Raw genomic sequence first — 23420 nt, 5'->3', positions numbered from 1 at the left:
CCTGTACTTCCTGTAGGATTGTTTCATGGTTCACTACTTGAGGGGATGTTAATAATTGTAAAGCAAAGCAAGCAGGAAAAGGACATGTGGGCAAGTAAATTTGATAAATGTTGCACGAAATAAGTTTTAAAAGTTTTCTTACAGTATTTCCCAGGCTCTTTATGCTGTTGGCCTGTGTGGTGGATTTTCTAGAGCAGCTCTGTCTAATACATGGCCACAGATGCCAGCCAGCTATGTGTGTAATTTAAAACTTTATATTTACCACATTTTAAAAACAGAAAAGAAACAGTTGAGCTTAACAATATATTTGAGCCTAATATATCCAAAATATTATCATTTCAATGTGTAATCAATAGAAGATGGTTATTCGTGAGAACTTTTTTTTTTGTACTGAGTTACCAAAACCCAATGTGCACAACACATCTCCATTCAGACTAGCCACATATGGCTGAGGACCAGGACTGCACAGTAAGAAAGTTCCAAGTGTCAGGATTTTACAAATGGCTTTGACTACAAACTGGTTTTTGTTAGGGGGCATATTCCAGGACTAGTGTTTGTGGAAAATTCTTTGGGATATATTAGTATACATTTAAATTAAAAATGAATCTAAAAAATTTAATTTTTTAAAAGATTGATTCCACAAACACATTTTGTGTTTATAAAAGATATCCTTAGTGGTTCACATAAACGCTGATTTCTCCAAAGTTATTTTCCAAAAGATTTCTTACACATAAATAAATCTGATTTGTAGCCTTAAGAACAATAAATAGCCTGTAATTATAGGCATCCTATCCATGAGAATTAATGGGGACAAAAATAATTTTTTACTGTTACAACAAGAATATGATGAATTCACTACCTTCTATAGATTGCCAGCAGACAATATAAAAAAGCACTAAAATAATTTGATTCTGTTTATGGAGAAGTTTTAAATCTTCTTACTCATTTCTTTGTCCCCTAAGTGTTCTGGTGTTTGATTACAAAAATAATTAGTATAAAAAAATCTATATTTGTGATGTGACTCAGAAGTCTAGAGACTTACTAAAAAGAGATAAAGAATGAGGCATAGCATGTAAAAGGGAGTTTGGCTAAGTATTTCTAAGCATAAAGTCTTAAATTAGAGGCAACTTAAAAAATATGTGATGCCTGCTTCTCTTCCAGGGTGACAATCATCACAGCAACGTAAGAGTTTGCATAATGGAATTAATTGGATTTTTTTTTTTTTTTTTGGATGAGGATAGTTGATTTGTATTCATCACTTTTACTACCAAATTGTCCTGGAACATTTGCCAAATAGTGGTCAAATTACCATTTTAACTAATTCATTTTTATGTTCTTAAGAATAAATGTCTCTAAAAAAAAAAAAAAGAATAAATGTCTCTAACATACTGTTCTCAGAAAATGATTACTATTTCAATTTGAATAAGTGAAACAAGAATTGGAATTCCATTTCTATTTGCTGTTCTTTGTCTCCTCAGCTGTTGAGAAATATCCCAACGTGAAGGTGCACTTTGGCCACAGGCTGCTGAAATGTAATCCTGAGGAAGGAGTCATCACAGTGGTTGGGTAATTACCAGTCAGTCTGTTGACAGCAGAGGTGAAGGGTTGGGGTGGGGAACTGCATTTGTAAACTTTGTTCTCTGGCTTATTTGAAAGCGTTAAATGATTACTAAAAGGGATTCAAAGAATTTCAGATCAAAAACCAGCCTTGGGGGATCCCTGGGTGGCTCAGCGGTTTGGCGCCTGCCTTTGGCCCAGGGTGCGATTCTGGAGTCCCAGGATCGAGTCCTGTGTCGGGCTCCCGGCATGGGGCCTGCTTCTCCCTCTGCCTGTGTCTCTGCCTCTCTCTCTCTCTCTCTGTCTATCATAAATAAATAAAAATAAATCTTTAAAAAAAAAAAAAAGCCTTGGATGCCTTCTCAATACCAACACCAGTGATTCTTCTTGATACTCAGGCTGGCTCAGGGTCCTACCATGCTCCACTCTGGTGACCGCCCTCTTCAAAGGCTCTCTGCCCTTGACACAGATGACCCTCCACTGCCCTGCGTTTCCTCTCCTCTCTCTGGAAGCTATTTATCTACTGACTCTCCTTGGCTGCCTCTGTTTCTTCTAAAGTTACTAGCCCCGTGTCCCATTCTTGGGTTGTGTCATGGATTCCCAGTCCGTTCAGCAACCACTTATAAATTCACTTTGCTAAAATGAACTTCTCGAGGCCGTGTCTCTATCTTCAGTCTCTTCACTCTCAATCCTCATTCGATCCTACTCCATGCTATTTTCCTGTTCGACATCATCATAGGTATCTCTTGCCATGATCTCAAACATATATTAAAACTTCACCATCTATTTCTCTCCAAACACGTCCACTCTTGACTAACCCAAATAATTAGAATCATTCTTGGTGCGCCCTCTTCTCTGTTTCCCCCCATTAAATCTATGGCCCCTGCCCAGTCTGTCTTACTAGCTGATGGCTTCAGAGCCTATGTCTTTCTCCTGAGCCTTGCGTTTCTGGGCTCTCACACCTACACATGCAGACTGCTGTGGTCACCTTTTCCTCTCCTTGTCCCCTCCCTCCTTCACTCTGCCTCCAGTTCAATATTTCCAGTGCCAGTTCCTAAATTACTATTCTTCATACATCATCCCCTCAAAGGAAAACGTTATTTTCTCTCTTTTGTCAGAAGAATGTGTTTAAACCTTTTGTCTTGACATTTAAAATTCTCTTTTTCTCCTTCCTCCTTTCCATCCCCACATTGTATTCCTTTCCTGAGTTTATCTTCTGATGCTCTCCACTCAAGCTAAGCATATTGCTCTTGGCAAGTCCTGAGAACGTCCCTGCTGTGATCCACCCCTTCCCTCACTCAGCTTTCTTCTTGAGACTCCCTCCCTTTGTGCAGAGACCTCAAGCTTTAGTCACACTTCCGTAGCCTGGCATGTCCTTATTAATCAGTACGGTGGTGTTATTCTTATTCTTGTGAGCAATACTGTCATGAGGATGACGGCTGTCATCTTTATTCTATAGCTATTGACTTCAAGTTCAAAGTCAGATATGTACAAGTAAGGAGTGGCCACTCCCTGAGTTGCTACTTTTTATATCCATCATCATTTTTACCATGAGACTGTTTTTTTATAGTACATTTTATTTTTCAGATCTGACGAAGTTCCTGTAGATATCACTTATGACCTCATTGTAGGATGTGATGGAGCCTATTCCACTGTCAGAACTTACCTCATGAAGAAACCTCGTTTTGATTACAGTCAGCAGTATATTCCTCATGGGTACATGGAGCTCACGATTCCACCCAAGAATGGGGATGTAAGTCCTTTCCTTTCTTTGGCTCCTCCCACAGTCCTCCCACCCTGTGGACTAGCGAAGACGTATATTCCAGTGCACTCATTCTTGGCAACATGTCTGGATGAATTCTGAGGTCTGTCATAGTCCTTTGTAAGACATAATAAGTTGGGTGTGGAAATATCCCTTTAATAATATCACTTCTCTCCTTTGCCATCAAGATACGCTTTTTTTCAGTGGGCAGGGAAGAAGAGGCATCACAGCTACCCTACTCGAAATGCACAGGGAATTAGTCTGACATAGTCATGTCATTTTTTCTATTTTTTTCCTGGGAGAAAAAAATGGGTCGGGAATCCTTCTGTGTATTAGTAATCCAGAGCTCTTATACTAATGATTATATCAAATAACAGTTATTAAATAAAGTGAAAAGCAAGCTGTTGCAAAGAGATGTCCATTGCATTTTTCGCACTTCCTGATTCTCAAGTTCAACCCTATGTGGTCGGAGGCAAACATCATAGGTATGTTTTATATTGTCAGAAGCAAATAAATGCAGGAACTTACTAAGGGAAATTAAAATACCAACAGAAGCAATAAGAAGGGACGCCTGGGTGGCTCCGCCATTAGGTGTCTGCCTTTGGCTCAGGGCATGATCCCAGAGTTCCAGGATCAGATCCCGCATTGGGCTACCTGTGTGGAGCCTGTTTCTTCCTCTGCCTATGTCTCTGCCTCTCTCTGTGTGTCTCTAGTGAATAAATAAATAAATAATCTTTTTTTTTTTTAAAGGAAGCAATAAGGATCTTGGCTTATAGGCAAAGATAAATAGTGTTAGTTAAAATTTGATTTGCATATAAAACGTCTATTTTTAAGGTAAGATGCAATCTTTCCTATTTGAAATTCAGACATCTATAAAATAGTTAATTAACACCTGTTACATAACAGGTATATACCAAACTGTATCAACCAGTCAAATCCATATTTTAACATTAAATCATTGTCTATTTCTTCCTCCTGGTCACAAAATTATTTGGTAATTCTGAAGTACTAATTTTATGTTTTCAGGTGAGCCTTGTTCTCCTTGCCCAGGATCTGATCATTCTGGGTTGTAGGATAATAGGATTCTGTTGAAAAATTGCCCCAGACGTGAGTGCAATCATGCCTCCTAATGTAGATCTAAGATAGTCATATATTTGTTCTAGGTGTTCATACTTAATACAGATGATTAGTGGTTTACAAAAACTATCTACCCTTAAAGAAACACTGTTTTGACTACCAGTGGGATCCAGACCTAGGAGTATTTTAACATGGCCGCAAAATAATCCTAGGAAAACTCCCTTCCCTCCCTCTCTCTCCTTTCCTTCCTTCCTTCCTTCCTTCCTTCCTTCCTTCCTTCCTTCCTTCCTTCCTTCCTTCCTTCCTTCCTTCCTTCCTTCCATCTGTCTCTGTCTTTCTGCCTCCCCCTTCTTTAATACAATGGATTCTTCATTCCATCTCCAGGGGTTGGAGTGGGGGAGAAAGATTGGTTGAGGGAGACCATGGTTGAATATTGGGGGATTGCTCTCAAGGATTAGATGGGAAGCTCATCTCAAACCTGCTTTTGCATAGCAAGCACCTATTTTGTTCACATTTCACATTTGGAGAGACTTGAGGTAAAGGCCCAATGGATTATTGGAGACTGACCTTGGGCCTGCTCTTGAATAAAGATATCTATTAAGAGCATGACCTGGTAATAAGCTGAAATTTTAAGGGATTATTTTCTAGAGTCGTGAAATATGAATGAACACCAACACATTCTTGGCATCATAGCTGCTACATCAAAACAACATATATACCACTATTTATGTCAATGGTGAGGATAGGAGTTGGGGTATGTATTGTCTCCCAAACTTTTTATCAGCCGTTTGAACCTTCACTAATTCAATAAAACTGAAACTAAATCAGTTTCAGCTTCACTCTTCTCTTTTAGAGTTCTAAAAGGTCATAGAAGTGGTCCAAAGATAGCAAGAGGGAAAAGCAAGGACCACTTGCCTAATCAAGGCTGGTCTCCTTGCTCACACTTTCTAAACTCCTTACCTAAAACACTGCTTTGCTTGGCAAGTTCACCCTCACCCAGAAGTCCTTCACTTCTTATCTAACCTATGAATCCCTTTGTAGTTCTGACTACTCCAGCCCTACAAATTTCTTACCTGCCCAACGTTTATTTCCTATACTTCTACTTCAACGTCTGCCTATTCAACTGCACTGTAACCTTTTTGAGGCCAGAGAGTTATGCACTGACTCATTCCTGTGTCTGCACATTGAGCTTTCTTTGAGGCTCTGAGAACAAAAGGCAGGAAGGAAGACACAGAGAACTCTAACAGAATGTGAAAATGCTGGCTAGAAGCCTATGCTGTGCTTTCTGTGTTCTTCTTACCATGTAACAAACGCACATTGAAATGGTTAAAAACTGATTATATGTGCATGATACCCCTGGGAATCTCCAGGATTAGGATCAGTTGGGTCTTTGGCTTTAGTTGATCTGCCCAAGCAATCAATACTCACTCAGGCTGCTATTGGGTTGTCATGGGGTCGCTAAAAAGAGTAGACTTCTTTCTATTATTTATGTTGTAGGAAGCAAGTAGGAAGCAAGCAAACAAGGATAAGATGCTTGTTTGTAAAATTATATTTGCCCATGAAATTTAAACTTAGGACCTTTCTATTCATACAACTAAGTCCCCAAGTAATGTGAAAAATAAAGTTTAAAAATATCACACACACAAATATATGTACATATATATAGTTTATATGTGTATGTATATAGTGTGTATGTATATACATGTATGTATGTATGTATGTGGGGGGTGTCTGATTATGTGCATGGACATAAAGAGAGAAGGAGAGAGAGAGAGAACACTTCATAACTTGTTCAAATCTTGAATTTTATCTGGTATTTCGAACCCACCTAAGTAATATGAGTTTCTAAAGACAGGACAGAAAGCACCTACTTTAAATGACAATAGGTGTGGACAGCCTGGGTGGCTCAGTGATTTAGCGCCTCCTTCAGCCCACGGCATGATCCTGGAGACCAGGGATGGAGTCCCATGTCAGGATCCCTGCAGGGAGGCTGCTTCTCCCTCTGCCTGTGTCTCTGCCTCTCTCTCTCTCTCTCTGTCTCTCATGAATAAATAAATAAAATCTTAAAAAAAATAACAGTAGGTGCGCATATCACCATGTGTATGATGCTATTTGAATTGCTATGGAAACAATTGCAATACCAGCAGAGTCAGCTTTATAGATAGGCTGCATTAATGTACCAATCTAACACAAATATACTTTTTCCCCCTACAGTATGCCATGGAACCTAATTATCTGCATATTTGGCCTAGAAATACCTTTATGATGATTGCGCTGCCTAACATGGTAATCTAAAATTTTTAAATGTAGTTTTGCATCTATAATTAAAGTTTTTCATTACTTTTGTATTTTGTATGTATGCCCAATTACCTTTATACTTAGCATATGTGTACCTAACCTCATTGTTTAGTCTATTTACTGATTATATCATTGAAACTATGGGATTCCTAAGGAAAAACCTGGAAGAATCCTGATTATTTATAGTGGAAAGGAGATTGAACATATATAAATGACAAATGGCACGTTGTATGTGGTAGTGCCTGTCATCTCCCCCAAAACAGAGTAGGAAGAAATGGCCTTCAAATAAAGCCAGAGAGATTCCGGCTCTACACAAGGAAAGTCCTTCTAGTCTTTGAGGTGTCTGGGACATTGGAATATAGATTGTCAAAAAAGAGGCTTGGCTGTTCTTCCATTAGACCCTAGAAACTTCTTTTGTTCGATAAATCTAACTATGTATTTCTCTAGTTGATCTTCTTCTGTCCCTTGGTAGCAATGCTAGGATCCAATGCCTCTTAGTGTTTTCTGAAAAGGAACAAGAGACAGAAAAAGCAAGGAGAAATTCAATCCAACTAGCCAGTTAGTAATCCAAAGAGTATAGTGTTTGCTTGATGAAATGTTTGCTTGGTAGAACTCTAGTAAGCAGGAATCTGGGCAGCTTCTGGGGCTTGGTGGGGTTTTTCTTTAGAAGTGAGAGGAGAAAGCCAGTGTGTCTTTCCTGATGGTCTGTACATTCGTGCCAGGTGCCCCTCAGCTACAGCTAGAACCTGAGACTAGATTCTCTCACACTCTTCCTCCTCTTCTCGCAGAACAAATCTTTCACGTGTACTTTGTTCATGCCCTTTGAAGACTTTGAAAAACTTCTAACCAGCAGTGATGTGCTGAATTTTTTCAAGAAGTACTTTCCAGATTCCATCCCTCTAATTGGAGAGTAAGTTTCAAGATGTGCAAGTATACCTTTTGCTTTACTGGTTTGAGTTATTCAAAATTCAAATAAAGATCATGCACCTTACTTTAGTTTTGATTAAACGTAACTGATCCTGGACAGGAAGCCAGCCTTAGAGCAAAAGTCTAAGCGGATGTTGTGTTGTGAGCAGGGATTCTGAAAACCCCAGGCCATGGTCAGTTTCCCCAGGAAAAACAAGTCACCTGTGTCCCCCCACCCTTCTGCCTCCTGAGTAGGCTTACTCAGGCCACTGGACGTTGGTGAGCTGCAGAGCAGGGCTGTGCTTCCTGATGCTGGTGGACACACAGGTCCAAGGCCCAGCAGATGCCACGTCTGGCTCCTCACTGACTAGCTGGGTTCACTTTCCTAGTTCTCAAGGCCCTCACGGTAACATAACAGTAGATGGCAATATCTGCTCCCAAAAGTTGATGAGGACTGCAGGAGTTCATGCTTATAATTCATTCAGCACAGGGTCTGGCACTTACAGAGCCGCCCCGGCTTGTCATCTGTCTGGTTTATGACCTGCAGCCCCTCTGGCCCCTCTGGCTCCTGTCAACCCCACCTTCCCCAAGGGCTTATTTGATCTCACTAAGTGCCTCTGCCCACAGCAAGTCTCTTTAAAATTGTTGATTTTCATTTTTACCTCCAAATTCAGTGTGCCCTGATCTCTCCTTCTTTAATGTTGAGGAGAAATCTCTGCACACCACAATGTACCCCTAATGGTTCATGGTTATTTCTTGCCTCTCCAACCAGACTTAAAATTCTTGAGGGTATACACTGTTTCTCTACTTACAGCTGCCAAAAACTTCTGTAGATGCCTGGTGAGCATGAGCTGAATATCAATTGTCCGCTTCCAAATATATATAAATTAGTGTTCATTTTAATTTTGGTTTGTGTGGTTTAGTCAGACGCACAACATCTCGATTTTTCCATTAAAACCTAAAACACACCAGAATAGTTGAAAATTGCATGACCCTTACGCATGATAATAAAATTTCATCACACACACACAAATGTATTCTGAGTTCTCAAAATGCAGTCAAATTTGTCCTGGTTGGTTGTGATTAACATGGTTGCAAACAGTATAGGTAATTAGAACAATGGAATTTCAGGAACTAGAAGGGACTTCAGTTTCTTTTTTTCCTGTTTTCTTTCTGGCATTTTTGTGTGTCTCTCAGTAAAATCCAACGGTAATGAAGTCAGTACAGCTGAAAGAATTATGCAGGATTTAACACCCAATTTAACATGGTTGCATTCTAATTGTTCCCCTCTGAAGGCAAGCCCTGGCGCGAGATTTCTTTCTGTTGCCGGCCCAGTCCATGATATCTGTGAAGTGCTCTTCTTTTCACTTTAAATCACATTGTGTGCTGATGGGGGACGCAGCTCATGCCATAGTGCCCTTTTTTGGGCAAGGAATGAATGCAGTAAGTCCTTTCTCCCCAAGTAAGTCTGCCTCAACCAAAAAATCTTAAATAACAGTCATATCTAAAACTATCCCCGCATAATCTCTTAGAAAACAATCAATTCCACAATCCTACCAGCAGTTAGATTGATCACTAACTAAGGTCAAATCTTGGGTTGCTTGATCCAGTAATTTCAAGTAGGAAAAAGCATAAAGCATAAGATGGTTTTCTGTGCAGTTAGAAAATGTATCGATAGCTTGAAATTTGGGAATTTTACTGTCAAGAATTCAAGACTTAATTTGAATTTTTTTCTAGAGATTATGCATAAATATATAAATGTTAGGCTCAAAAAAGAAAAAGAGCCCAAACTGTTTTTTTCTCCACTTTTTCTTTCCAAAGGAAAGGAAAACGCAACTGACAGAGTTGAATAAGAAAATGAAATAGATTTCACATTGAAAATTACCGCTTTCATGGAAGTTTTAATTGTTCTGGCTAGACAAAAATATTTCTGAAAAGAAATAGTGCTCAAATATGAAATAGTAATTTCAAGGAATTCTAAATATAATTATTCTGTGTATGTTTGATGAATAGCTTTATAATCACAGTATTCTATTATTTTGGTGATGGAGATATATTCCAAGTATAAATAAGCTATAACCCTAATCACTTATATTTTCTACAAAGTAGTGGTAAACACTTTGTTTTATGAAAACATAAGAACACACCCATTTTAGCATAGTGAATAAGGGACTTGGCAGTTATAAGGCCCAGTTCAAATCCTGGCTCCAGAATTTATTAGAATATGTTCTTATGCAATTAACTTAACTTATCCCTACTTTTTGTCTGTAAAATGGGTTTTCAATAGCAACTATAGCATAGAAGTTCTTTGGGAATAAACGAATTAATTAAGTAAAGAATTTATAAGTGTTATTATCACAGCCAATATGGTATTTTGAATCTCTAACTTCCTATAGCATTAACAGTTTATATAGCTGACAAGTATATTTATATGCTTTAGATGTAATCTCTATAACTGATGTGAAAATATTAACTTTTACATATTTTTATATTGTCTCTAAAACTATAGTTCGAATTCCTAGAAAGTAGGAAATCTAGCTTTTGATTTTCTTCTTCCCCACTGCATTCAGCAAAGAACATTTTTAGGGTTAATTTTGTGAACTTCTTGATGTTGAAAACTTGCTTTAATCTTGGCTTAAAGGAACTAAATTAATATAAGAGTTCTATCCTTTCATTAATTGCTCTAAATGTGAACCTTAAAGACTGAATAGTTTAAATATGATTCAAATACCCATAGACTAATATAATTATTCTTGCTTCTTAAAGAAGCAATGGAATCCAATCCACATTATAAGAGCAATTTAAAATTTTTATCAAATTCCAAGTCATTATAATCAATATGATTAGGCAAGAACAAACCATAAAGTATGCAATTGATGGTCTTTTGTAATCATAATTTAATGCCAAATGTGACTAAGTAGCTGTTGTGTGCTGGTTGAAGGCAAACATCCTATGAATTATACTTACCAATGGAAAGTCTGTTCAGAATTACTCAAAAGCTTGAATTATTTCCAGTTTATTTTTCCCCATTTTTTCTTATTTTAGGGCTTCGAAGATTGCTTGGTATTTGATGAGTTAATGGATAAATTCAATAATGACTTTAGTAAGTAAAATTTTTCAAATGGGCATAGACCAGTCCTGTTGGTTAATTGGGACCTAATTCTGACCCTGGATGATCACAAGCCTATGATGCATATTTCACGTTCAGGATTATAAACTTTTCTGTTAGCAGCCTATGCCATTGTTACCCATGTCAGACAAGGAGCACTCAGAGAGGGAAATGTAGTTTCTTTTAAAGTTTGAACCGGAGGTCTGTGTAGTGATCCCCACAAAGAAAAGAGTTCCCAGGACCAATATTTGCCCAAGATATGCTCCATTTTACCATTTGCAAAGATGTGGATGGAACTAGAGGGTATTATGCTAAGTAAAGCTTATTTTTAAAAAGTCTGGCACAAAGTGAAGTTCACAGTAAATGTTTGTGATGGTGTTACAGGAAGTCATGGACACTCATGTCTGGATCAAAGACTAGAGGGTCCAGGGAAAAGTTCTGGTTTTCTGGCTTCCTTTTCCAGTCATTTTGCTCCAGAGGCATTTGTTCTCCCGTCTCAGCCCCTGTGGGATTAATCTGCAAATGATAGGGATGATGGAAGGAATGGAGGGTTCATATATCAGAACATCAGAACATACTATCAACACCGGTCTCAGCTACTACAGAACAAAGATAACAAAACTGATTATGACAATGATACCCATAACTAGCATTACTGAACATTTCATATGTGTTGGGTATCTTGCTATATATTTTTTAAAGATTTTATTTATTCTTGAGTGACACAGATAGAGAGGAAGGGAGAGACAAAGGCAGAGGGAGAAGCAGGCTCCATGCAGGAAGCCCCATGTGGGACTCGATCTCAGGACTCCTGGATCACGCCCTGGGCCAAAGGCAGATGCCCAACTGCTGAGCCACCCAGGCGTCCCACTTGCTATATTTTTTAACCTGTTTTTGCATTTGGTCTTCATGGAAAGCATGGGGAATAGGCACTATTCTTGTCCCTATTTTACAACTGAGCAAATTTAAGCTCAGAGACTTAAAGTAACTCACCCAAAGTCATATAGCTACAAGTGTTGAAGCAGGGACTGGCAGCCAGGTTCTCTGACTTTTAAATAGCATCCTTAATAACCAGTGTTGATTGGCCATATGAGGGTTATATTATAATGTTAGTCGTTCATTTATCACGTATTTATTCAGTATTTACCATTTACCTGGTTAAGATTTTGGACATGATTAAAACATGAGGCTTGCCTCTGGGAGATCACAGAATAATGATGGAGCTGATGGTTAGTTTATAAGGTGTCTTGTGTGCAGTGAAACAAATGTGTATGGGGTGGCAAGAAATGACAGAAAGGAGAAGAGCAGGTTCTAAGCAGGACTGGGGGGCCCACTGACAGTCATTTCTAAGGAGCTGTTTTCCATTTGTGAAATAAAGAAAACAATGATTTGATAACCAGTAAGTATATATTATATTAACTTTATCATAAGTTTTATTTAATCACAATAGGAAATGCCTGTGTGTTATTGTTCAGTATTCATAGATTATTGGTCATGGTTTACATGGTTACCCAAAGTTTTAAAAGATTAGAACAGTGGTAGATTATATACCATTTAATTTGATCTGTGTAGAGCCTGGCACATTTTCATAGACTGTATTGGAAATGATGTATTATTTCACTTGGCTCCTAGGTATGTGTCTTCCGGAATATTCAAGATTGAGAATTCCAGATGACCATGCCATCTCAGACCTATCCATGTACAACTATATAGAGGTGAGTGAGGGAGCTGAGCTCTATTCCATGAGATCATTCTTAATAGCCTAACAAATAGTCTTTTCTTTTTAAACAAAATTTTAAAAATGTTAATTCCAGTGTAATTAATACATAGTGTTATATTAGTTTCAGGTATAGAATACAGTGATTCAACAATACTATACATTGCTCAATGTTCATCATGAGAAATATACTCTTTAATCCCCATCACCTCTTTCAACCACCCCCTCACCCATCTCCCCTCTGGTAACCACTTGTTTGTTCTCTGTAATAAGAGTCTGTTTTTGTTTGTCTCCTTTTTTTCTTTGCTTAGTTTGTTGCTCAAATTCCACACATGAGTGAAATCATACAGTATTTGTCTTTATCTGACTGACTTATTTTCCTTAGCATAGTATACTCTAGGTCCATCTTGTTGCAAATGGCAAGATTTTCTTCTTTTTCATGGCTAATATTCAAGTATATATATCATATATACCACCTCTTCTTTATCCATTCATCTACCAATGGACAGTTGGGCTGTTTCCATAGTTTGACTCTTGTAAATAAGTCCTCAGTAAACATATGGGTGCATATATCTTTACAAATTAGTGCTTTCATATTCTTGGGTAAATACCCGGTAGTGGAATTACTGATTCATGTGGTAATTCAATTTTTAATTTTTTGTCAAACCTCCATACTGTCTTCCACAGTGGCTGCACCAGTTTGCATTCCCACTAACAGCGCACAATGGTTCTTTTTTCTCCTTATCCTCCTCAATGCTTGTTCTTTCTTGTGTTTTTATTTTAGCCATTCTGACAGGTGTGAGGTGATATCTCATTATGGCTCTGATTTGTACTTCTCTGATAATGAGTGTTGCTGAGCACCTTTTTGTGTGTCTGTTGGTTATCTTCTTGTATGTCTGTTGGCCATCTGTATGTCTTCTTTGAAGAAATGTCTGTTCATGTCTTCTTTCCATTTTTAATTGTATTATTTGGTGCTTTTTGGTGTTGAGGTGTATATATTATATTTTGGATATGAATCCTTTATTGAATATGTCATTTGCAAATATCTTCTCCTATTTTGTAGGTTGTGTTTTAGTCTTGTTGATTGTTTCTTTTGCTCTTCAGGAGCTTTTTATTTTGATGTAGTTTCAATAGTTTATTTTTGCTTTTGTTTCTCTTGCCTTGGGAGACATATCTAGAATAATGTTGCTAAGGCTGATATCAGGGAAATCACTGCCTGCTCTCTGTTCTAGGATTTTTATGGTTTCAGGTCTCATGTTTATTTTTTTTTAAGATTTTATTTATTTATTCATGAGAGACACACACAGAGAGAGAGAGAGAGGCAGAAACATAGGCAGAGAGAGGAGCAGACTCTACTCAGGGAGCCTGATGTGGAACTCTGTCCCAGGACTCCAGAATCACGCCCTGGGCTGAAGGCAGGTGCTAAACCGCTGAGCCACCCAGGCGTCCCTGGTGTCACGTTTAGATCTTTAATCCATTTGAGTTTATTTTTGTGTATGGTATAAAAAAGTGGTACGGTTGCATTCTTTTGCATGTAGCTGTCCAGTTTTCCCAACACCATTTGTTGAAGAGACTTTTTCTTATTGCATATTTTTGACTCCTTTGCCAAAGGTTAATTGACCATATACTTGTGGGTTTATTTCTGGGCTTTCTATTCTCTTCCATTGATCTATGTCTATTTTTGTGCCAGTATCATACTATTTTGGTTACTACAGCTTTGAAGTATATCTTGAAGTGTGAGATTGTGCTACCTCCAGTTTTATTCTTTTTCAAGATTGCTTTGACTATTGGGGGCTCTTTTGTGGTTCCACACAAATTTTAAGATTGTTTCTTCTAGTTCTGTGGAAAATGCTATTGGTATTTTAATAGGTATTGCATTAAATGTGTAGATTGCTTATAGTATTGACATTATAACAATATTTGTTCTTCCAATCCGTGAGCATGGAAGGTCTTTCTGTTTGTCATCTTCGATTTCTTTCATTAATGCTTTATAGTTTCCAGAATACAGATCTTTTACCTGTTTGGTTAAATTTATTCCTGAATATTTTATTATTTTTGGTGCAATTGTAAATGGGATTGTTTTCTTACTTTTTTTTTTTGCTACTTCATGATTAATGTATAGAAATGCAAAGGATGTCTGTATATTAATCTTATATCCTGCAACCTTACTGAACTCAGTTCTAGTAGTTTTTTGGTGGAGTCTTTAGGATTTTCTATATCTAGTATAATGTTATCTGCAAACAGTGAAAGTTTTACTTCTTTCTTACCAATTCAGATGCCTTTTATTTCTTTTCTTCTCTGATTGCTATAGTTGGATTTCCAGTGATATGTTGAATAAAAGTGGTAAGAGTGGACATCTTTATCTTGTCCCTGATCTTAGGGAGAAACCTCTCAGTTTTTCACTAGAGTATGATGTTTGCTGTGGGTTTTTCATATATGGCTTTTATTATATTGGGGAATGGTCCCTCTAGACCTACTTTGTTGAGGGGTTTTTATCATGAATGGATGTTGTACTTTGTCAAATGCTTTTTCTGTATCAATTGAAATGAACATATGATACTTATCTTTTCTCTTATTGATGTGATGTGTCACATTGATTGATTTGTGAATATTAAATCACACTTGCATCCCAGAGATAAATCCCATTTGATCATGGTGAATGACTTTTTTTAAAGTATTGTCAGATTTGGTTTGCTAATATTATGTTGAGTATTTTAGCATAGACATTAATCAGAAATATTGGCCCATAGCTGTCTTTTTTGTGGTGTCTTTACCTGGCTTTGTATTAGGGTAATGCTGCACTCATAAAATGAATTTGAAAGCATTCCTTCCTCTTTTATTTTTTGGAATAGTTTAAGAATATATATTAACTCTTTAAATGTTTGGTAGAATTCACTTGTAAGCCATCTAGTCCTGGACTTGTTTGTGGAGGATTTTTTGATTTCTGACTCAATTTCATTGCTCATAATCAGCCTGTTCAAATTTTTCTACTTCTTCCTGATTCAGTTTTGTGATGTTTTATGCCTCTAGGAATTTACCATTTCTTCTAGGTTGTCCAGTTTGTTGACATATAATTTTTGAAAATATTTTCTTTTTTTTTTTCAAAATATTTTCTTATCATACTTTCTGTTTCTGTGGTGTCAGCTGTTATTTTTCCTTTCATTCCTGATTTTGTTTATTTGAGTCCTCTCTATATCTATTTCTTTCTCTCTCTTTTGATGAGCCTGACTGAAGATTTATTAATTTAATTGATCTATTCATAGAACTTACTCCTGGTTTCATTGATCAAGAATTTTTAAAATTCTTTTTTTAAACTATTTTCTTTCTTTCTTTCTTTCTTTCTTTCTTTCTTTCTTTCTTTCTTTCTCTTTCTTTCTTTCTTTCTTTCTTTCTTTCTTCCTTCCTTCCTTCCTTCCTTCCTTCCTTCCTTCCTTCCTTCCTTCCTTCTTTCTTTCTTTCTTTCTTTCTTTCTTTCTTTCTTTCTTTCTTCTTTCTTTTTTGTAAATATTTCATTTATTTATTAATGGGAGACATACAGAGAGTGAGAGGCAGAGACACAGGCAGGGGAGAAGCAGGCTCCATGCAGGGATCCCGACGTGGGACTCGATTCCAGGTCTCCAGAATCATGCCCCGGGCCAAAGGCGGCGCTAAACCGCTGAGCCACCCCGGGCCGCCCAAGAATTTTTAAAATTCTTATTTCATTTATTTTTGCTCTAACTTTTATTATTTCCTTCCTTCCACTGGTTTGGGGTTTTGTTTGTTCTTTTTCTAGTTCTTTTAGATGTAAGGTTAGGTTGCTTACTTGAGGCTTTTCTTGCTTCTGAAGGTAGTAGGCCTATATTACTATTAATTTCTCTCAGTTGGAACAGTTTCGCTGCATCCCACAGATTTTGGACCATTGTGTTTTCATTTTCATTTGTCTCCATAAAGTATTTTATTTCTTCTTTGATTTCTTGGCTGACCCATTCATTATTTAGTAGCATGTTATTTAACCTCCATGTATTTGTGTTCTTTTTAGATTTTTTCTTGTGATTGATTTCTAGTTTTAGGACATTGTGGTCAGCAAAGATGTATGGTATGACTTTGATCTTTTTGGATTTATTGGTACTTACTTTATGGCCTAATATGTGATCTATTCTACAGAATGTTCCATGTGTGTTTGGATGGAATGTTCTGAATTATTTGATCCGTCTGGTCCAATGTGTCATTCAAAGTCATTGTTTCCTTGCTGATTTTGTTTGGATGATCTATCCACTGATATGAGTTGGATGTTAAGTCCCCTACTATCGTTGTATTACTATTGGTTACTTCTTTTATGTTGGTTATTAGCTTCTTTATGTATTTGAGTCCTCCAATGTTCATGCATAAATATTTACAATTGCTCTATCTTCTTGTTGGATTATTCCCTTTATATAATGTCCTCATCTTTTATTAAGTCTTTGTTTTGAAGACTATTTTATCTGATATAAGTATTGCTACCCTGGCTTTCTTTTCAGTTTCATTTGCATGATAAATCTCTTCCCATCTCTTTACTTTCAATTTACATGTGTCTTTTGGTCTGAAATGAATCTCTTGTAGGCAGCATATAAATGGGTATTACTTTTTTATTCATTCTGTCACCCTGTGTCTTTTAATTGTAGCATTTAGCCCATTAACATTCATGGTAATTATTGACAGGTAGTACTTATTACCAGTTTGTTGCTTCATTTATGGTTAATTTGTAATTCTTCTCTGTTCCTTCCTTCTCTTGCCTCCTTCTCTCACGGTCTGCTGGTTCTTTAGTGGTATACTTGGATTCATTTATTTTTGGAAATCTATTATGGGTTTTTCATTTGTAGTTTATATATAACAAAGAATGCTTACAGCAGTCTATATTAAGTTGGTCACCTAAGTTTGAGCCCAATCTAAAAGCACTAATTTTTTACTCCTCTCCCTCCATCCTACATTTTAGGTTGTATGGGTATACTTATATCCTTTTATTTTATGAATCCCTTGACTGATTTCTATAGATATACTTATTTTTACTACTTTTGTTCTTCCTACTTTTCTTACTCTTATTTATGGTCTTTCCTTTTCACTCAGACTCCCCTTTAACATTTCTTGTAGGGCTGGTTTAGTGTCATTAATACCTTTAACTTTTGTTTGGGAAATTTTTTTATCTCTCCTCATATTCTGGATAATAGCCTTGATGGGTAGTGTATTCTTGGCTGCAAGCTTTTTCTTTCAGCACTTTGAATATACCATGGCACTCTCTTCTGGTCTGTAAAGTTTCTGCTAAAAACTTAAATCATAGACTTATGAGGTTTCCCCTGTTGTGTAACTGATTTCTTTTCTTGCTGCTTTTAAAACAGTCTGTCACTAGTTTTTGCCTTCTTAATTACTACATGTCTTGGTGTGGACCTTCTTGGGTTGATTTTGTTGGAGGCTTTCTGTTGGTATCTATTTCCTTTCCCAGATTCAGGAAGTTTTCAGCCATTATTTAAATAAATTTCTGCCCCATTTTCTCTCTCTTGTCCTTCTGGGATCTCTATAATTTGAATATTATTATGCTTGATAGTGTCAGAGTTCCCTTAGTCTATTTTCATTTTTTTCTCTCTCTCTCCTAGTCACCTTGATTGCTGTCCATTACTCTGTCTTCCTGGTCACTAATCCATTCCTCTGCATTCTCTAGTCTACTATTTATTCCCTCTAGTATATTTTTAATGTCAGTTACTGAGCTCTTCATTCTGATTGGTTCTTTTGTATGTTTTCTATCTCTTTGTTGAAGGTCTTACTGAGGTCCTCCACTCTTTTCTCAAGTCCAATGGATAACTTTAGGACCTTTACTTTAAATTCTCTATCAGGCACATTACTTATCTCCATTTATTTTTTAACATTTTTTATTTATTTGAGAGAGAGAAAACCAGAGACAGAGCATGAGCAGAGGGGGAGGGGCAAATGAAGAGGGAGCAGCAGACTCCCCACTGAGCATGGAGCCCAATGTGGGGCTTGATCCCAAGACCCTGGGATCATAACCTGAGCCAAAGGCAGACAACTTAACCTACTGAGCCACCCAGGCACCCCTCTTATCTCCATTTCATTTAGGTCTCTTGCTCTGATTTTTTTTGTTCTTTCATTCGGGACTCATTCCTCTCTGTTTTTTTAAATCTCTGTGTCTATTTCTGTGTGTTAGGAAAGTCAGCTACATCTTCTGCTCAAACATAGAAAGTAGTACCCCTTTGAAGAGGAGGTCCTACGGTGCCCTGTAGTGCAGTGTCCCCTGTTCACCAACCAGCACCTGACACTTCAGGGGAGTCTCCTCTGTTAGTCGCCTGTGCCCAAATATTGACCAACATTTGCCTTCAATCCAAGCATCTGCAGAAGTTGTCTTTGCCTGTTGTGGACAGAGTTTTTTCCTATGTAGTTAGTGAGCCAAACTGGGATTACCTTCAGACGAGGTGTTGGTCAGAGCTGTGATGCCGTCAAAGTGCACACTCTCCCTGTTTTCCCCTGTAAAGTTTTTGTTGGTGAGCAGGGCCTGCAGTCAGACCAGATGTCTGGACAGGTATGTGTGGTTATATTTCTTTCTCCCTAGGGCAGGAGTCACTTTGCAGTGGTGCTGGCCCCTGTTGGGGCTGCTTGCCACTGCCCAGCTTGTGGTACTGCTTTGGATGGAGTCCTGCCAAGGGTGTATTGGAGGGGGCAAGTCTGCAGGAAAATGTGGGAGTAGGTATGCTGTTATTTTGTTGGTGCTGCAGTGGTTCTGTGTGTTGAGGCTGGGGGCAGGTGCGAATGGCATGCGCCAGCTCTTTGGGGTTTTGTGAAGTCTCCCAAAGATATTTGTTCCTCTAGCACATACTCTGAGATTAGTAAATAAATCTTCCCACATTTCCCAGGCACTTTTCAAACTGTTGCTTCTATGCTAAATTGTATAGAGTAAGGCTTTTGTTGCACTGTCTCTTTAGGGGTAGGGACTCAGTTTCTTCTCACCCTCCAGCTCTCCTCCAGCAGAGCCCTCTGATTTTTGAAGTTCCAGGTGTTAAGCCCCACTGATGGTAGGAAATATCCAAATTAAGCCCCTCTGATTTTCAAAGCCAAATGTTATGGGGATTTGTCCTCCCAGTGTGGATGCCCTATGCCTAAGGTGCCTGGTGTGGAGTGTCCTGCTCACCCCGCTCCATGCCAGCAGTATCCCTACCTCCTGTGTATAGTCCTGTGGGGAAGTTTGGCTCCTAACTGTGTCTCTGCCCTTCCTACCCTTTTTGATGTAGCCTCCTCTCTACATTCAGCTATGGAAAATTTGTTCTGCCAGTTTCAGGACATTTTCTGGGTTTTTTACACTGATGTCATTGTTATCTAGGTGTATCCATCAGATGAGGTGACCCTAGGATCCTCCTACTCTGTGATATTCCCCAGAAATCATAAATGTTCTTTAATTTTTCTTTGCTCCTGACCCATCACATACATGCTAATAAAAATAGGTACCAAACCCCCGCCCCCATACACACACACCACAGAGCATTCCTCGCACATGGGTGGATTGTGACTGTAGATGTGACAATGATCCCCACACATCATCTCTCTCTACATTTTAGGGACATCTGGAAGTAACAAAGATGACAAAATGTCTGGCTTCAATAATTGATAATTCACAGGCTCAAAACTTAGACATTTGGTAGAGCTAATCATATTTTATTTTAAGGAAACTATAATTTTGATATGTATTAACATATTTGGAAGATTTAAGAAACCTTAAATGACCTTAACACTCTTAACATTATAAGCTACAAATTTGGAGTAGCTTTAGATATCCTTTGGGGCCTTATGCACTAAAAAAAATATGTATATACCAAAGAAATACATAGTTCGAAGATTAATACTCAGAAGAAAAACACAATTACATTTTGAGTCAGTTACATGAAAAGTTCACAGTAAATAACTATGGTTACAGTTTTTAAATGATCAAATGAAAAAATTTACAAGATAAATTTAAAGAAAAGAGTCTAGGTATTTTCCATCTGTCCTGAAGACAGAAAAAAAAAAAGTGGATTTCAGTTTGAGCAGAATTGTTTCATATGTGGTGAAGGAAGTTCTATAAGATACTGAAAAGCTTCACTGATGTAACCTGCTTTGTGTTTTTGTGACAGCTATAACACAGTATTAGTTCTCAATATGAAGTAAGTCAAGACAGATGTCGCCTGAAAGATCCCTTCTTGGCATGAAGAAGATTCCAAACCAGCTAGGAAACAATGGCAGTTAGTCAAATCTGTGGAACCACAGACTATCCTCAGATTTGGTTGTACAAATTTTTCACTGAATTAGGTTCCTGTATTGCCTCTTGAGGAAAATAGAGTTCTCTAAGAGGTTTTGTGCAATTGCTCAACCTTTTCAAGGTAATCTCCTATACTTTTACTAAAAAGGATCAGAAATGACTATTAAAGAAATAAGAATTTGACTACTTTGTGATCAGTTTTCCAGTGAATAAGAATGAAGTATAACGTTGTAGCAAAGAAATAAAGGTCATTCATTTGAGGTGTTCTTTAAGACTCTTACATTATTACAGATGCGAGCACATGTCAACTCGAGGTGGTTCATCTTCCAAAAGAACATGGAGCAATTTCTTCATGCTATTATGCCATCTACCTTTATCCCTCTCTATACCATGGTAAGGTCTGAATTTAAGACAACTTTTCATTTTATTCTTCTGTTTAGTCATCAAAGAATCCCAATAATACTTTTTTAAACTTCTTTACAGATCACCTTTTCCAGAATAAGATACCATGAGGCACTGCTGCACTGGCATTGGCAGAAAAAGGTCAGAACAAATTGAAGTTCATTGTGTTATGGTTATGATTCTTCAGGTGGATTCTGAAATGATGTGACAGACATCAAATGTTTGCTTCCAAGTAAAAACTGTCCTTGGTACACAGAGGGAAAAATGTCTAAGAACAAAATTACAAAAAGGAAGAAAGAAAGAGAGAAAGAGGAAAAGGGAGAAAGTGAGTGCTTCTGAAGTGAAGAAATTCAAAAAAGAAACTGATGTTAGTGATTTTCTTTCTCTTTTTTAAAAGATTTTATTTAAGAGAGAGAGAATGTGAATGCAAATGGGGGAAGGAGTAGAGGAAGAGGTAGAGGTGACTCCACACTGAGCTCATAGCCTGATTCAGGGCTTGATCCAAAGACCCTGAGATCATGACCTGAGCCAAAGTCAAGAGTCAGATGCTTAACTAATTGAACCACTCAGGTGCCCCTGATGCTAATATTTCTAAACATTTTACTTTATTTTAGCAATGCGATTTTTTACTTTTATTTAGTAATTGACCTTTGCTTCATGCAATATTCTTATGGGTTTAATTTGTAAAATTGGACAGAATTGAATCACTTATAAAACATATAATCTAATTCCAATTTACTGCCATAACATGTTCATTTTGGGCAATTGACCCAGAGATGCCAGTAAATAGACACTCAGATTCCTAACCTTTGACTTTGGAAATCCAACAACTTTATTCATTCAGCAAGTCATTTTATTTAATATCTGGAGACTGAGCTGTGCATGGTGATGAATCAGCAGCAACCCCTTTCCTCATGTAGTTCAGAAGTTGGTGGAGCAGAGACAGCTAAGGTGAAGAGGCACAACTGCCTTGGAGGAGAATGGCAATGGACAGGATGGGTGGGGCTCGTGGGGCTGGAAGGCAGCGCAGGTGTGTGACAATGGCTGGTGATGCAGCTGGAAGGGTAAGAAGGACCTCAGGCATTTTGATTATTATGTCTAGAGAAGGAGAGAGACTAACTGAGGCTAATAGACTCAGGTGTGGATTTTAGAAAGAATGCTTTGCTGTGTGGAGACTAGATTAGAAGGAATCTAGATTTATTCCTATAAAAATGAATAAAATACAAACTCTGCCCTCAAGGAGTTAAAAGTCTGCTAGGGTAACGACAGTGACAGGCAGTGAAAGTGCAGGACATTTAGTATCACCGAGCCAATCACTCTTCTCATGGAGACTTTGTGCAGGGTCTGAGCAGTGACTGAATCACTTGTGGCTTCAGCACAGTACTCTTCTAAGATAGCATTCAGAATTCTTTTTTTTCTAAACTCTGTGTGTGTGTGTGTGTTTATGGTTATACAAAGGTGGATTGCTAAGAATTCATTATACAGAACCCATGGATTCAGTTATTTCTGGGAAGGGTAAGAGAGGATAAAGACAGTGGAGTGAATCTCCAAATTCCTGGCCTTACCAACCATTGTAGTGGTCATGCAATTAAATTGCTGTTTTAGGTTAAAGAACAAAGAAGACATTGTAAACCCCTTGGTTGTTCAAGAATGAAGTCTTTTAAGATTTTTGTCTCTGAAAAATAAAATGAGATTTCTTGCTGTTTTTACAGGTGATAAACAAAGGACTCTTTTTCTTTGGAACACTTATAGCCATTGGTAGTACATACCTACTTATGTGCGCCATGTCACTGAGACCCCTACACTACTTCAGAAGACCATGGGACTGGCTTGCTCACTTCCAGAAAACAGGACATGTTTCCCTGCAAACTCCATGGGGTCACTAGAGAAAATTCCCAATGTCATTAGCAGTTAATATAAAGATTCTGAAGTGGCAAATAGTTGGATTTCTTTTAACTAAAACTAAGGGTCAAAACCATGTTTCCGTCATCATATTTAATTCACTAGTAAAAAGTATGTCAGCTTATAATTAAATTCAGTATAGAATTTCTCTGTGTGTTTATTGTGATTATTGGGGGAGGGGGGGCGGGGGGACACAACAACCCCAAACTACCATTTTAAGTTGGAAAGCACAGGTTTCCCACAACCTACACATCGGTGTGGTCATTCTAAATATAAAAGTGCAATGACTAAGAACACTTTCACTTCTCAAAAAATAAAGTGCCAGAGGCCTCAAGGAAGACACTGATCACATCTTCTCTTTAAAGGACATAATTAAGGTCATGATAGGACTGAATCAATAAGTATTGATAGGACTAAAAACTAAAAACTATGATTTCCC

At 37.7% G+C, this 23420-nt stretch overlaps 1 protein-coding gene across 1 annotated transcript in view; it reads left to right on the top strand.

The window, feature by feature from the left end:
• KMO (kynurenine 3-monooxygenase) overlaps nt 1-23129 on the top strand; it is a 53864-nt gene extending 30735 nt beyond the window's left edge. Inside the window, 11 exon segments of the mRNA XM_072830412.1 lie at nt 1479-1566; nt 3145-3310; nt 6611-6682; nt 7483-7604; nt 8896-9043; nt 10646-10703; nt 12342-12424; nt 20969-21070; nt 21161-21220; nt 22792-22923; nt 22926-23129. Coding sequence (XP_072686513.1) covers nt 1479-1566; nt 3145-3310; nt 6611-6682; nt 7483-7604; nt 8896-9043; nt 10646-10703; nt 12342-12424; nt 20969-21070; nt 21161-21220; nt 22792-22923; nt 22926-22994 — 1100 coding nt within the window. The 3' untranslated portion in view covers nt 22995-23129.
• Nucleotides 23130-23420: the final 291 nt, after the last annotated feature.

This window comes from Canis lupus, chromosome 6 (assembly GCF_048164855.1).
Source record: "Canis lupus baileyi chromosome 6, mCanLup2.hap1, whole genome shotgun sequence".
Lineage (NCBI taxonomy): Eukaryota > Metazoa > Chordata > Mammalia > Carnivora > Canidae > Canis > Canis lupus.
This window is presented reverse-complemented; position numbering and strand designations above follow the sequence as displayed.